The sequence below is a fragment of the Cygnus atratus genome, chromosome 16, assembly GCF_013377495.2.
Source record: "Cygnus atratus isolate AKBS03 ecotype Queensland, Australia chromosome 16, CAtr_DNAZoo_HiC_assembly, whole genome shotgun sequence".
Taxonomy (NCBI): domain Eukaryota; kingdom Metazoa; phylum Chordata; class Aves; order Anseriformes; family Anatidae; genus Cygnus; species Cygnus atratus.
The window spans coordinates 15,405,628-15,421,404 of NC_066377.1; the positions used below are offsets into that span (position 1 = coordinate 15,405,628).

At 54.0% G+C, this 15,777-nt stretch overlaps 1 protein-coding gene across 1 annotated transcript in view; it reads left to right on the forward strand.

The window, feature by feature from the left end:
• Positions 1-15,777, forward strand: part of CHD6 (chromodomain helicase DNA binding protein 6) — an 89,089-nt gene that overhangs the window by 67,798 nt on the left and 5,514 nt on the right. Inside the window, exons 27-39 of the mRNA XM_050714016.1 lie at positions 443-546; positions 1,239-1,368; positions 1,658-1,718; positions 2,367-2,424; positions 3,292-3,511; positions 5,779-5,987; positions 7,134-8,699; positions 9,210-9,358; positions 9,640-9,846; positions 11,011-11,457; positions 12,191-12,382; positions 14,161-14,280; positions 15,605-15,709. Of these exons, the coding sequence (XP_050569973.1) occupies positions 443-546; positions 1,239-1,368; positions 1,658-1,718; positions 2,367-2,424; positions 3,292-3,511; positions 5,779-5,987; positions 7,134-8,699; positions 9,210-9,358; positions 9,640-9,846; positions 11,011-11,457; positions 12,191-12,382; positions 14,161-14,280; positions 15,605-15,709 (3,568 nt within the window). The remainder of the gene's footprint in view (positions 1-442; positions 547-1,238; positions 1,369-1,657; positions 1,719-2,366; positions 2,425-3,291; positions 3,512-5,778; positions 5,988-7,133; positions 8,700-9,209; positions 9,359-9,639; positions 9,847-11,010; positions 11,458-12,190; positions 12,383-14,160; positions 14,281-15,604; positions 15,710-15,777) is intronic.

Genomic DNA, 15,777 nt, shown 5'->3' on the forward strand with positions numbered 1-15,777 from the left:
TTAACTTCCTAGAGCAGGGGCAGCTGCCTTCCCCAGGGTGGTTTGTACCTGCACAGCTCCATCAGCATAAGTTTGCCTGGAGGGGGCATTGCAACCCACCCTGCCAGATGTGCAATTCCTTTGGGTCTGGTTGTCCTAAAGTGGTTTCTCCCAGCAGACAGAAGCTCCGTTCCCCTGGTATTGCTCAGGTGGGAGGGCAGAGGGGCTGTGCACTCTCCCCATCTCTGGAGAAAGGGTGAGGAAGGCAGTGGGTGCAGTGGAGCAGACACCAGCAATCTGACCCCAGGGGGACATACTTGTCAGGCCAGCGTTGCATTCGTAACTGCCCCCAAGCCAAGGAGCAGATGTTCCTGTCTCCCTCTGCCCCTGGGTGTGCAGCGCCCAGTGTGCTCCACTGCCTGGTGAGGCTGGGAGAGGAGCACTCATGCCTTGTCTGCCACAGAGAGCTGGATGTGCTGCTGCCGGACATCGACTATGTGGAGATCCCAGTGGACTGGTGGAACGCTGAAGCTGATAAATCTCTGCTCATTGGTGTCTTCAAGCACGGTATGTACCCTGCTGGCCTGGTGGGTACCAGTGTGTGACAGGGACCCGAGCAGCTGGCCAGGCCTCCAGGATCCGGAGTGGATGTGGCTTGTGTGCTCCCATGTCCGTGTGAAGGGGCAGAGCTGCAGCTGTGCGCTGCAGCCACCCAGGGCCAAGGCAGGTCTCCAGTCACCAGCAGCTGCAGCGCTGCCAGCTTGTTTGGGTGGTGAAGCAGGCACACCACGATGCCGAGAGTGGTGTGCCTGGTCTCATGGCGGGCACTGCTCTGGTTTCACAGAAGCTGTGTGCACTTGCCACGTGGGGGCAAGGTGGAAGGCCTAGAGCCTCCACTGGCTCCCCCAGGCCTGTCATGAAGTCCTCCTGCAGCTTCCAGGAGCCATGGGGTTGTTTAACCCCAGCTCCTACCTGCTACGGGTGCTGTGCACAGCTCCGTGGGCATTGCGCTGCCTCCAAGGCAGGGCTGCATGGTGGAACAAAAGACTGATCTGTCTCTTTGCCAACTGCCCAGGGGCTGCAGAGCAATTAGCAGCCTTTGGGAAAGGGTTCTGCATTTGTGTGGGTGACAATTGCTCTTATGGCAGCACAAATAAAGAGTGTGAGAGCCAGATGGACGGTTGGAGGTTCGCCTGAACCAGGCTCAGGCCTGGTCTTATGCTGTCTTTCTCCTCCTTGATGGCTGTGGCCACTGGCAGGTTACGAGAGGTACAACGCCATGCGGGCAGACCCAGCGCTGTGTTTCCTGGAGAAGGTGGGCATGCCAGATGAGAAGCTGCTCTCTGCAGAGCAGGGCGTCAGTGACGGGGCTCAGGACACTGCTGAAAGGTGGGCAGGTGATGGAACTGAGCCCCTGCGGGTTGTCCAGCTCACTCCTGGGGGCCACGTTAGAAGTGGGGCGGTGCTGAGGGATGAGCTGTGCTTACAGAGGGCAATGAGGGGAGAAGGATGCAGATGTGGATGTGAGCACAGCAGGCAGCAGGGAAGGCAGGTGGGAGCTGGCTCCCTGGTACGAGTCAGAGGGTTGGCCCTGCTGGTACCCCACTCCTGCAGACAGCAGGCACTGCCAGGGACGCGGCACTGCCACTACCAGGGACTAATCCACTGTCTTACCCAGGGGCAGCATGGAAAAGGAAGAGAGCAGTGGAGAAAAAATGGAGGGGCTGCCAAAGCAGGAGGTGAGTGGGATTCACAGTGATCGATGCACACCTGCTGCTGCCCTGCCTGCTGTCCTGCCTCACCTCTGCCATGGGGTGCAGGTGAACCAGTGCTGCCTGTGTCCCTGCTCTGGGCAGGCATTGCTGTGCCAAGCACAGGCTCTGTCCCATGGCATTTCTGCCTGCTGGAGCACAGCTGCTTCCTGCTGACCTGGACAGCATCTGCCTCACAGGGAGCAGAGAGGGATCAGGGGCTGGGGTTAGCCAGTGATCCTGGCTCTCGCACTCGGCTTCGGGAGCCACTCAGGGCCTTGACAAAGGAGCCACAAGGATCCTGAGAGAAATGGCCCTGGTGGAGAGGATGAGCAGTGGACCAGGCAACACATGTGGGTGTGGGGTTTGTTTGGAGGCTGTCAGTGCCACTACAGCCCATGTCATTGTGGTGGACCTCACCCATGGGCTCAAAACACTGTTCACCTGAACTGTCACCTCCCCTGTCCACACTGCTCTGATCCCGTGTGCTGAGGGATGTGTGTGAGGGCACAGGACATGTGGCCCTGCCAATCCTGCAGCGCCAGACCCTTCCAGGGCCACGGAGCTGGGGGGGGGGTGCAGCAGGGGCTTCAGTGTAGGTCTGGAGAGGTCCCTGCTGATGGCTTCTTTCTGCAGGACATCGTGGCTGCTGGTGTGGGCGAAGCTGGAGAGAAGCGGGATGAGCCATCGGCAGGTGAGGCTGTATCTCCCACAGCGTGGCACGTTGCTGCCTGGGGACTGGCACGGGAAAGCCTGAGCCAGAGCACTGGCACCGGCGCTGCTGAGGTCGGGAAGGGGTTAGGGATGTGCTGGCCTGTGGTAGTGGATGAGAGCTTAACCTGAGTGACAGTGGTCACCCTGCGCTCTTACCAGGCAGACAAGCAGATGAAGGGAAGAGCAGGTTCATTTGAAGCCCGTTTGGCATCCAGCCTGTAGGAGAACTGTAGGAGGAGTGTCTGGCTTTGCTTTGCCATAGCCCGGCACAACTATGGCAAGAGCATTTTGGGGGTGGGAGCGCAGATGTGCTCTGAGAGCCTTAGTCATGCAAGACCCAGGGATGGGCCCCGTGGCAGGGCAGCCAGGGTCCCGAAAAAGAGTGGTACCAAAGCCAGCCATGGGTGCTGGAAGCTGTTAGCCTGTCCTGGCTATGCAGTTGCCTGCAGTTGCTTGTGCAGGGTCTGTGCTGGCAGTGCAGTGGGCAGTGCTGGCGGATGCCGTGGGCTGGCCAGCCGCTCTGCTGAGCGGGCGGGAGGCAGAGGGAGTCCTGCGGGCTGCAGACCTCTCCTCTGCTTTGCTTGGCTCGGAGCCATTGTTTCTACCCCAATCTCTATCTGCCTCTGGGCCCTCTCTGAAGGAAGCTCGGACATGGTGAGCGTGTGAGCCAGCAGCTTTAAGGGTACAAAGCCCGGGGATGGTCACCGCAGCCCCCCTTTCCCAACTATGATCACTCATGCTCCCTGGGAGAAGACAGAAGGGAGCTCTCAGAGCCGGGCGGCAGCACGCGCGAACTTGTGGCTTTGCAGTGTGCATTAAATACTAATGTCCTTGCTGATGTTTGAAGCCCAGGATGGCTCCGACTCAGACAGATCCTGCTGGCCTGTCTCATCTGCCCTCACAGCCAGACTGCGGCGGCTCGTCACTGTCTACCAGCGCTGCAACCGCAAAGAGCTGCCTCCCCGTGCCGAGATGCTGGTGCCCGGTAACCATGGATACTGGCTGCAGGACGAGATGTTCAGGAGAGCCTCAGAGATGGACTCAGTGAACAAAGAAATGCAGAAAAGGTAACAGAGCAGCAGACCCAGGCGGAGGGTCCTTTTCAACGCTGACTTAGGCCTGCTGAATTCCCTGCTCCCCTGGGTTTACCAAGGTGGATCTCAGCAAGGCTGGCTGTGCAGCCAGCTGCCAGCGTGACACAGGTGTGTGGGCCCTTCCTGAGCCTGGGAACTCTGCTCCCAGCCACAAAGGAGCCTTGTGGCCCCAGCTGCCAGCCCGGCCCAGGGATCAGCCTCCATTGTAGTTTGTAGGTAGCAGCTGGTGACAGCATGAAAAGAAGCTGGGGATATCTCTTCAGGGTCAAATCCAGCATCTGCTGGGCTAGGGATTGCCCTCCAGCAGAGTGGGTACTACTGAGCATTTTTGTGCACTCAGGACTCATCGTGGATGAGGGGTGGCGAATGGCTGCTGTCACAGCCTGCACGCTTAGACTTTCCAACCCTCATGGCTCGCACACCACTGCATTAGCCTCCTGTTAGTAGCCTCAGGTGCCAGGTGGTGGCATATTGCAACGGTCTCCCACTTCGTTGCATTCCAGCAAGCGGAAGGCTGGCAGGACCATAGACTGGCACCCAGAGTGACTGCAGAAGCTGGACAGGGTGCGAGGCAGGGTGGTACTTCCTACATCACTACTAGTCCCCAGCACCCAGCTCTGGCATGTCCTGCACTGCAGGACCTCTCCGTTGTCAGCAGTACTCACTGGTGTTGTATTCTGTGAATGTGTCCGTGCTGCGTGAGCCCACGTAACCATTTGGTGTCTGTGCTGCCCTGTGACAGGAGTTCAGTGATTTAGCTACACCTTTCTCCCATTTTGAGCATATATTTTTGTCATTTAACTTGCTTCTCCCTAGTTCTTCTACCATGGGAAGCTCTGATGCACTTGTACATTCCCACTTGCCTTTAACTGGCCCTGAGGATGGTGTTACTGGAACCGCAGCATCCCTCTGCTCACTGCATGGTTGTATGGAAGCTGCCCCAGCCCACTGATCTTCCCCTGATCCTCTTCCAGTTGTACCATCTCTTCTCCAAGGTGGGGGACACCAGTGCTCCTCACAGTGGTCAAGACATGGCTGTGCTGTGGACACCACGACAGCCTGGTATTTCTGCATTTTAACTCTGTGGTCTCCTCACAGGTGTGTCCTAGGTAGCTTCTACTAGCCTTTAATTCGAAGCATTGTAACAAGCTCTGCTTTGGGCTCAGTGGTTTGGATCATTGGTTTTTTTATTGACTTCCTTCATGTTATTTTTGGTTTTGGAATAAAACAACACTGCAGAATACTCACAGCCTCTGGAAATAGGGGTGGAAATGCTAATCTAGGTGTATTTTGGTTGCTTTTGGAGCACTGGAAGCTGTCATTGCTTCTGATCTCCCTTGACATGTTCCAGCTGCTTGCAGGCACTGGCACCAAGATGTAATTCAGAGGAGTTCAGATTTGACTTTAAGACTTCTTTAGCACACAGCACTCACCTACTGCCGTGACCTGCTCCTGCTCTTGCCCTACTTTTTGTACCCTAACCTCTTCTCTGTAGCCTGCTTTTCTGTTGCTCTGTCTGCCCAGGGCTGTATGTACCCAGTGTGCCCTTCACCATTTCTGTCCTGGATCATTCCTTTGCCAGATCCCCGTGAGATGAAAGCTCAGAGGGTCTGAGGCAGGGTGAAAATTATGCTGTAGCTGTGCTCTAACTGAAAACCTCCATCACCAGGGCTGCTTTCCTTTAATGAGGAGGGGGTGACACCTACCCCTGCCACCCAGGAATCCTGCTGACTCCTGTTATCAGGGTGGCTGGTGGTTGTTACTAGGACCCTAATGACAATGAGCCCCAGTCCCGGCTCACCTCCTGAAGAGGCTGGATGAGAGCTTTGTCTGCAAGGACCTTACTTTCAATTTCCTGGCACATAGAGTTGACTTTTCCATGGAGGTCAAGAGACCAACCTCAATTTGGCAGAAAGCAAGTAGGGGTGATAGCTTTGTGCCTCCACAGGAGCTGGGCTGGAGCCTGTGTCCCATTGGCAGCACAGTCAGGAACTGTGCTGCTTTTTGGACACCACAGTGAGCCAAGAGTCAGAGTGCCCATGGCCTTCACTCCTCCTCGCTATACACCTTAAGACCTCAGGATCTCAGTGCTCCTCCTTAGTGTGCTCCTCCTGCCAGCTCCCCCAAAACTGCTGTGCAGTAACTGATAGTTCCCTCTGATCCTCTCAGCCTGGTGTCTTGCCCATGCTGGCATTAGAACATGTTTCAGTGGCATTCACATCTTCTTCTCTACCCCACAGGTGGACCAGGAGGGAGCAGGCAGATTTCTACCGCACCGTCTCCTCCTTTGGGGTCATCTATGATCAGGAGAAGAAGATCTTTGATTGGACCCAGTTCCGAGCCATCTCTCGTTTGGAGAAGAAGACAGATGAGAGCCTAGAGAAGTACTTCTACAGCTTTGTGGCCATGTGCAAGAATGTCTGTGGTCTCCCGCTGTGGAAAGAGGATGGTGAGTGAAAACTGTGTGGCCTATGTGGGAGGTCGGTGTAGCCGTGGGCCAGAAATTGTCACACTAGAGCTCCTGTCATGGAGCAGAACAGCAAGGGAGGAGTTTCAGGGAGAGTAGGAGGTAGCAAGAGTCATGGGCTTGCAGGAGACACCTGCATTTTTGGCTGCCCTCCCACCACTCTGTACTGCCTCTCTGGTGCAACAGGAAAGTAGAGCTGCCAGACAGGCTCCAGCCCCTGTTCTCACACATTTCATGGAGTTATCCCATGGAATCGCACTTAATTTTATCCAAGATAGTGACCTTTAGATGTGAGGGAGGAGAAGTAGAGAAGCAGCAGTTCATATTGCTTCCACACTGGAGCTGAGGGTTTTTTGTGCAGTTTGTGTTGCTGCTTTCTGTCCAAGCACCTCTTTGCTAGGAGTGGACAGAGTCTGCACAGTGCCCATGCTGCTGCCCCGCTAATTGAGGAGCTCTCCTGCAAGGCAAAAGGGGTCTGAAGCTACCACAAGACACTTGCAAAGCCTGGCCAACACACTGGGAATCTCTTCTGGGAGCACCCAACATAACCCCAGAAACGAGGCACACACAGGATATGGCAGATGAAAAGCTGCTTGGCTGCTATTTAAGCACAGAGTGATTTGCTTCTAATGGCAGCAGAAGGGATCTCATCTCAGACCTACCTGGAGGTCTGGTCTTGTGCACAGTTCCTTAGAGATGTGTGTTAAAGCCTTAGGTATGGATATGTAGGTGTTACTCATGAAAAGAGCTGCATGAGTTGAAAGACTCCCTTCTCTGAGAACCCGCTGAAGGACTGCCAGAGGCTCACACCCCAGGGAGCCACTCTCCATGCAGCACTGCCAGCTCTGATGGAGCAGAGTTCAGGCAAGATGTCGAAATCCTCTGCAGCCAAGTGCCTCTCTTGGTCCAGCTGATCAGGTCGAGAGCTTACGCTAACGTGGCCATTTGGTGGCAAATGAATGGAAGGTGGTGACACTGGGAAACTCAGTCTCAGTGGTGGCATCAAGCACTGCCCCCCACCTCACCTGCAGTCTGAGCAAGAGTTAAGATTCACTTAGCTTATCACTGCCTCTGAGTAACCCTCATCATCCAGTATAATGGGGCCTTGTTTTTTTGTCCCTGTTGTAGGTCCCCCTGACCCTGACATCTATGTGGAGCCTATTACAGAGGAACGTGCTGCCAGAACCTTGTACCGCATCGAGCTTCTGCGAAAGGTGCGCGAGCAGGTGCTCAAGTGTCCACAGCTCCACGAGCGGCTCAAGCTGTGCCGGCCGAGCCTCTACCTGCCAGTGTGGTGGGAGTGTGGCAAACATGATCGGGACCTGCTAATCGGCACCGCCAAGCATGGCCTGAATCGCACTGACTACTACATCATGAATGACCCTCAGCTGTCTTTTTTAGATGCATACAGGAACTATGCCCAGCATAAAAGAACAGGGATCCCAGGCTCAGAAACCCTGTGCTGCCTTTACCAGACTAACTCCAAACTCTACAGTTCCCCTCTGTATAGCCAGGTGGACCAGACTTGTGAATCCCTGGAGAATGAAGCTGAGAGTCAGATCAAGCTAGAAAGCATTGACAACACTATGTCCCAGTCTGGGGGCAGCCCGCCAGATGCAAACTGTGAAACATTCATGTCTAAGGTCCAGGACATCATTTCCAGTAACTATGATGAGAGCTCTCTGCCGGACTCACTGATGTGCATGATGTACGACGAGAAGGCCTGTAACAGCGAACAAAGCTCCCTTGCCCGAGACAGCCCAAGTTGCACAGATATTGGAAGTGGCATTGCTAAACTCTCTGAGGGCAAGCTAGAGGGGGACGAGGATCCGTCCAGCTGTGATGCAGAGGCCATGAGAGAGGCTTCGTTCCTGGAGGGGTTGCAGGTTGGCTGTGACCAAATGGACAGTCAGAATGGAGAAGCTGAGCCTTCACCTTCTACTCCCGAAAGTGACCCTTCACGGAGCATCCCAGCAGAGCTCTGCGAAGCCTTGCAGCAGAAGAGAGACCTCACCAGCCCTGCGCCAGTGCTGCCTGAGCACGGTGCCATGGAAGGAGTCATAAGCATGGGGCTGTATGGTTCCAGTCTTCATAACTATGACATAAAGGTTCCTCCTGAGCAGAGGTTCATTAATCTGCTGCAGGAGAAAGGAATGGAAGCAAAGTCAGCCCCAAGTCAGAGCCACAGTGAGGAAGATGATGAGGAGGAAGAGGACGATGATAACTCTGAGGCAGCAGCAGATGTTGCAGAAGACTTGCGTGGTCCAAGGACCAGAGCTGGTTGTGACCCTGAGACTAATGAACTGGGAGGCGAGGAGCAGAGCCCTGGCCTCCCCACACCTGAGGACACTTGCCCCGAAGCCGTGGATGGCGAGAGAGAGTCCCTGGGGCTAGGAACACTCGAAGGCCCTGGGGAACCTGGGCCAGAGGGAAGGGAGGACCACAGCCTGGACGAGGAGAACACCCTGCAGGACTTGCCTGGCCAGGCGCAGAGCCAGGCTTTCAGCCCGCCTGCACCTCTGGTGGGACCCCCAGGGGCAGAACCCCCCCATGCCAGGGAGGAGGACTGGGGACAAGGGTCCGAGGGGCAGGCAGGCTGTAGAGAAGCCCTGCACCCCGAGCCCCCAGGGATGAAGCAAGAAGAGTGTGAGATCAGAGATGAGGAGGAGAAAGCTGGCAGCAGCCAGAGTCAAGGTAGGGTTCTGGGAGCTCCCTCTGGTTGACAGTCACCTCCAACTGGGATGGGAGGGCCTGCTGTCCTCAGTGCCCAAGCCTTGGGGCTGTCCAGCCTGCTGGAGCAGCCACCCCACTGCAGGCACTAGGGCCCTTCTAGCTGATGTGACTGGGGAGAAAAGAGTTGGTGGCAGGGCTTGCCAAGACCTCCAGCAGCCCTTCAGCGACCGGCTCTCTCTGGTAAGGCTCCTGCCCTCCTCGCCTGCCTGCCCAGGGCTCTGGCTGTGTCACTGGGGAAGGTGTGAGGGCCGCTGCAGTAAAAGCCCCAGAACTCAGCTCACGGGAGTGCCGATCTGCCCACTCCTGACTGGTGTGGGCTGCCTGCTATGGCCCAGGACTGCTGCATTTCTTGGTCACTGGCTGGGGAATTGGATTTGTGTGGGGCCTGCTGGGCACTGGGCTGGGAAGGTGGGAAGAGGTGCTCCCTGAGGTGGTAGGGGAGGGAGGGTGATGATGGGCTCATTTTCTCAGACGGTCTGGAGAAATACTCAGAGGAAGAGAGCAAGAGTTCGACTTCTGTCCTGCCCGGGGAGATGGATGATCTTCAGGATGCCCGGGCACCAACCATAGCCCAGCTTTTGCAGGAAAAGACACTTTACTCCTTCTCTGAATGGCCTAAGGTGAGTTAAAAATGAGTGCTGTTTATATTGCAAATGTTACTGCCTCAGCCTGACAAGCAGAGGCTCACACAGCCCCAGCTCTGCCTCCTCCTCCTCTGCACGTGGCTCCCCAGGGATGCTCTGGCTCAGGGTGCTCTCACCAGGCCATTGAACCCCTGTCCCAGGGCAGTTCCTTGCTGAACGGAGGTCACAAGGGTTGGGTTTGTCTTTGATTCTGAGGTGACATACATGAGTTAAAGTCATTCAAGTCCCAGCCTGCCATTGTCTAATCCTCTTTGCAGGACCGTGTGATCATCAATCGCATTGACAACATCTGCCATGCCATCCTGAAGGGCAAGTGGCCTTCGTCCAGCCAGCAGTTTGAGACGCAGAGCCTGATAGCGGCCCCAGCAGTAGGCAGCAATGCCGGCAGCAGGAACAGCTTTGCTGAGTCAGAAGCCCCTGATCCCAGCTTCAACAACGGAGTGTTAATCTCCCAGGTACAAAAGGTGAGGGGGGCCCTTGGACAGGGACAGGTTTAGGACTCTGTGGTGAAGCATTGCCCACAAGTGCTCAGTAGCTTCCTAATCAGGGCCTGGGTTTTCACTGCCTCTTGGTGCCATTTGTGGTCCATGTGAGAAAAATCTCAATAATTTTCTTCAGACAGGATCTTCTGTGAAGCTATTTTATTCGCGATTGCAATGGCGAGCGTCCTGCAAGCAGGAGCGCACAGTAAGAGTTCATCATAACTGTGTATCCCCTATTACCCGACACCTGATTTCTCCCGTTTCCTCACTGGCTGAGTACTGCAGGTTCACAGCCTACTCGACGCACTTCTATACCATATGTGTACAACTTTGTTTGACCAGCTGTTAATTTCTACTTTTCCTTTTTTTTCCTTCTCCTCTCGTGACTAGAAGGCCTGTGATTTTTGTTTTTACTGATTTCATACTGCTCGTCCTGTTTTTCTTAGCTATCCTCCTTATTTTGGGACAGTGGGACCTTCCCTTTATCAGCTTAACATACTCCCCACTGCTCTGCTGCACAATCACTTTTGAATATGCAAGGTTAGTGGAATTTTCCACTGCAAAAACACCTTCTATTGTGAAAACACAACTTCGTTTCTCATATCCGTAACACACAGCTTAGGCCACTCGGTCCCCTCCGCTGAGGGGGTAAGCCCCCTGCGCTCTCAGCACCCTGGCAGCCTGCTCCCCTCCTTGGGGGGAGGCTGTTCAGTGGCATCTCCACAGCTCCTGTGGCTGCAGAGGAGCTTCCAGAGTTGCTGCTGAAACACCTGGCATGGTCAGGGAGGACAAGAGGACAATGTCCTGCTGTCCCAAAGGAAAGGGTGCAGGAGAGTGCACTGCCCCATGAATCTCTCATCTCTCACTGCTGGGAATAGCACAGAGCCAGAAGCGGCTGGCCTGGGACCCCAACACGTCCCTCCAGCAGCTGGTGGAGCACCCAGGGTTAGAGCACCTTGGGAGATGGATGTTTGCGTGAGGGTGCCACTGCACCATTCCCACACAAGGTGAGGTGCGATGTGCCCAGGGAAAGGGGCAGAGACGCCGAAGAGCCTGACTGCTAGCTCTGTGTGTTGGTTTGAAGAGCTGTGGTCCCTGGCAGTGCACGAGCAGCTGTAAACCTCTCTGTGGCTTTGTTCCACACAGGAAGGCTTCCTGACCCCCGCCTTTGCAAAGGATGAGCGGAAACACAGGAGGCTGTACGAATTCGAGGTGGAGAGAGATGCCAAACAGAGGAGCTTGGAGCAGTTAGCAGCAACCCACATTCATTCTCCCATTGTGCTGAACGGCTGGCGTGAGGCAGCTGTGGACTTGTCCAGAAACTCTGATGGGTCCCCAGGGAACTCCTCTCCGTTCCCCCTGAATACAAACATGCCCAAACTGGGGACTGTGAACACCCTTCAAGGCTCCCTGGGCATGGACTTATCTGGCATTCTCCAGGCAGGGTTAATCCATCCTGTCACAGGACAAATTGTAAATGGCAGCCTCCGAAGAGATGATGCTGCCATGAGGAGGAGACGGGGCAGGAGAAAAAATGTAGAAGGGATGGACCTCATCTTCTTGAAGGAGAGGCCTCTTCCAACAAGGCTGCAGGTGGGTCAATGCTTCCCCCTTCACATGGCCCTGATGCAATCAGCACAATTTATCTCATGGTCCAGCTCTCCTCTACATTATCTGCTGCCCTTGTTACAGAGGGCCTGTAACAGGGGGCCTGCCTCCTTGTTATGTGGGGCCTCCTCCAGGAGAGCTTGGCTTGTGCTGGAGCAGGCAGGAGCAAATACTACTCCAAGGAGGAAGGGAAGTACTCTCTGTCTTGCAACACTCTCTCTGGAGTGTTTGAGTCCTGATAAGCATTATCACAAGCAGCTGTTCCAGATCGGGGGGGTATGAGGTTAGAGAACATGAGAAAAGGCCCATGACAGCATTTGAGCTGTTGCCAAGAGGATTTTGCATCCCTTTTCCTTCTGCCCTGGGATCCACTCAAGGAAGAATGAGCACTGGGAGCAAGAGCAGTCCCTTCAGACCACTTTTAGGAGTGATCCTGGGGATGAGTCAGTTCTCCCGGTCATGAAGGTGTTTCCAGGTGAGATGCAGAAGCATCTCCCATCTCTCTGCCCTCTGTGCTGGCAGTGCTGGGAGCTGAGTGGAAGCATAACACGTTGGTAGGTGGTGATTTAAGGAACAGGCAATGGGAATATGAGGATTAAGGAGCGAACCTGGCTTCCAACCAGTGGAGGCAGATGAGCTGCTTTGGGATCTCTCTGTGGGTGCGAATGCATTACTGCGTGCTGCTGACGGGCTCCCCCGGCTCTTCCCTTCACCTCAGGACGTTCAGGAAGATCAGCCGCAGCCTCCCCAGAACACCCCCCTCCCAGATGGACCGGTTGCTGCTACCTCAACTCCACAGCCAGTCCCAGCTGCAGGCAGCCAAGCAGAGAAGGCTGTCCCAAATAAGAGTCTCCTTGACTGGCTCCGTCAGCAATCCGACTACACACTCGACGTTCCTGGCTTCGGCACAGTAAGGGTGGCCTTTGGTCACGTGTGTGTGTGTCTTTGTCTGCCCTGTCTGTTGCCCTTAGTGTTAGTTTTTCTGTGGTTGCTCTTGAGTTCAGGGCTTCCATGAAGTGTCTCCAAACTTAGCCTCTTTCCCTGCACCATGGCTTGCAGTGTTCGTCAAGGCTGTGTCACATTTTTGGGAGGTGGGCATGGTTCATTGTGCAGCAACAAAAACCTCTTGCTGAGCTGCGTGCTCCTGCCCCAAGGTCTATTCTCCAGTTCCAGTCCAGGGCATCCAGCTGCCCAGTGACACGCAGAATTAGTCTGATGTCTTCAGAAGCATCAGGGATAGGGGGAGAAACGGAAAGAGGCATTTGGGATGCTCAAGGCCTAAGGGTTCCCTTGCACTTGGGGTCATTTTAGGCAGTGTTGTTGTATTAGATGAGGCCCTCAGAGAGCAGGTTCTCTGCAGAGCAGTGTTCCTTGCTTTAAAAACTGAACCAAAGCCACTGCATTGCAGGCTGCACAGGCTGTGGGCACATAGCCACAGGCACTGTCAGAGAGCAGAGTGGCAGTGAGTGGAATGCAAAATCTGTCTGATTGTGCTGGCAGTATCAGGAACTGATAAACCTCTTGGTTTCACAGATTGATTTGCTCCTCAGGTTTCAGCCTATTTAGTCTATTAGACGATGTGGTAGGCAGAGCACAGACCGCAGAACAAAGTAGGAAGAAATGTGATAACATGCATAAAAGACTGCATCTTAGTCGCAGTAGATTGTGTGCCTGAAGTAGAGATACCCTGGAGCTTGCAGTGCAGGAGTCCTGGAGTACAGGCGAGATGGGCAGTGTTCTGGGGCTCTTTTAGAGTTGAGAGATGAGGAGCTCAGTGTTTGCTTGGGCAGGAGGACACTTGCTTTTCACGATCCAGAGACACACACAGGTCTGTGCCCAAGGCCAGGCTCTCAGGAGCACTGCTAGAAGCAGTCAGGTGGTGGAACAGGAGTGAAGATGCCTTTCCACCACTTTCTGTTGCCTGTGCCTCCTGTGGGGGCTTACTGGAGCTCACGTTGTCTGGCCATGCTGCTGGTGAACCTCCTGCTCCCAACAAGCTGCCTGGGCATTTCAAGTCAGCACTGTGGGATTTCCCACATCAGGACAGATGTCCTCTCTCTAGGGAGGTCAGTTTGAAAGCTGTGTTATGGTCCTGGAGCAGCTCAGTCAGGTTTCTCAAAGGCCAGACCAGGCTCAAGGCTTTTTCTTTGACGCTTGGGAATCAGGGCCTGCAGTAGTTTATTGTAATGCTACATCCGTGCCTGCACATTGACAGGTGTCTGGGGCTTGGTGTGTGCAGTGGGTGCGCAACAATTCATCTGTAACTGTACATTGCAATCCTGAAGGGCTGTGATCCCAAAGAAACGGTACAGCAGCAGTGTACAGTGGGAACAGCTGAAATCCAGGCAAAACAGCACGGATGAGCTGCGGAGGAACAGGGCACCCCGCTTACAGATGCGTGTACATCAGTTGGGAGCAGATTGACAGGGAATTAGAAAGTGGTGGAGCAGTCAGTCAAAGTGGGGTACACTGAAAACCCTTTTATACCTACAGCAAACAATTAATACTCATTTGAAAACTGGCACTGCGGCAAGAGGCCAGCTTGTGCTGCTCCCACTACTTTGCCCAAGTCTGAGGGGACATCCCTGTCCCTTGGTGTTCATCTGTGTCATTCTCCTGCAGGGCTTGTAGCCATCCAGGCTCATTAAGTTGTCCAGTCTCATTAAGATTGTCTTGTTTGCACTCCAGAATTTTTCAGACAAGCCCAAGCAGAGGAGGCAACGCTGCAAGGACCCCAGCAAATTGGACATTAATGCACTCACGGGAGAGGAGCGGGTGCCAGTGGTACATAAGGGTACCGGACGGAGGGTAAGCACAGGCCTATTCTCTGCTGTGCCCATGGTGTCTTGAAATGCTTATCAGATCTTGAGCTGGCCTGGGGATAGATTTGGGGAAGCATGTGGATGGGACACAAGTCTGAAACACGATTGATCTGCATTTTTATGTGAAGTGTGACAGAGGAGACAGCTACAAAATAACTGACTTTGTGAAGTAAGGACAGGCTGGGTGTTCACAGCTGCTGCTGTACACAGGCCCCACAACAGCAAAGTGGCATTTGGTTTTAAAGCTGCCATCAGCATAGCCCTGGTTGCTGTTTCCCATTCTGAATGTGATTGTCACCTTTGAACACACTGCAATATTCCATAAATTGTAATCGTCCCATGTGTTGCAAATGTCTCTGTTTTGTTCCTCCTCACAAGGTGTAGCAAGAGCATACTGATGATACCCGACAGTGATGAGCATGCAGGGAATGGAGGGGCTTGAAGTGCTTTCTCTTGCTTTACTGAAGTGTGCCTACTAAACAGCTGGAAACATGAGTTGGGAGCACAGATTTACCTGTCTGCAGTTTAATCTGTGCATCGATATTAACTTCTTTGAATGAGACAGGAAGCTTTCCACCCAAATTCAGCTGTTAAACATACCCAGGACTTCATGAGGTCAGAAGGTGATGTGAGAATAATCACCTCTAAAAACAAAACTAAGTGGTGAGGTAGAAAGATTCAGCCACATCTGTTTCCCCGTGTTACACCTGCGATGGCTGTTGGAGACCTGGGTGAATTGGGTGGGTTTCTCCAGTTCTGAGTATGTCTTCTATAAAAGCTGTGTCCCCATCTCTCGGCCCACTTGTTCGCAGGGAGGGCAAGGAAGAGCGATGGGACAGGGCACAGAGGCTGAATTTGCCCTCTGCTCCATGAGCTGTATGACTGGAAGCAGCAGTCACATACAGAGTCCTACAAGGATGTGTAGCAAGGGAAGCGCCTCTGCCCCAAACAAATTGCAGCCCAAAATGACAAGCTGGGGAAAGTGCTGTCACCCCCGTCACAGCACGGGTAAAGGGACTGGCCCACAGCCATGAGCAGAGAAACCCTGGCCTCAGCTCCCAGCTGCATCTTAATCAGCGTCTTGGCCTCAGGGTGTCCTTCCTCTGCTTGAACAGGAACAGGATGGCCTGTGTCTTCTCGGCCACCTTTTGCATGAGCCTTGCATCTCTCAGGTGTGTAGCAGCCATCCCCTTCAGAGGCTGGCAGATGCTCCTAAACTGTGTGTTTGCCTAGACATGTAATCATATTTCTTGTATTATTTTGCATAACTCTTTCTGCAATAGAGGTCATCCTTCTGCTGTGTTTTATAGTTAGGGGGAGCCACGGCACCAGCATTGAAGGAATTGCCAAGGTGGCTTGATGCAAACTTGGAGTATGCTGTTGCAGCTGACTGGGCTGACATTGTTAAGCTTTCAGTAAGTTAGAGCTTTTGGAGAAATCTGTATCATGTCATCTTTTCTTTCTCCTCCCCATCCCCACAACC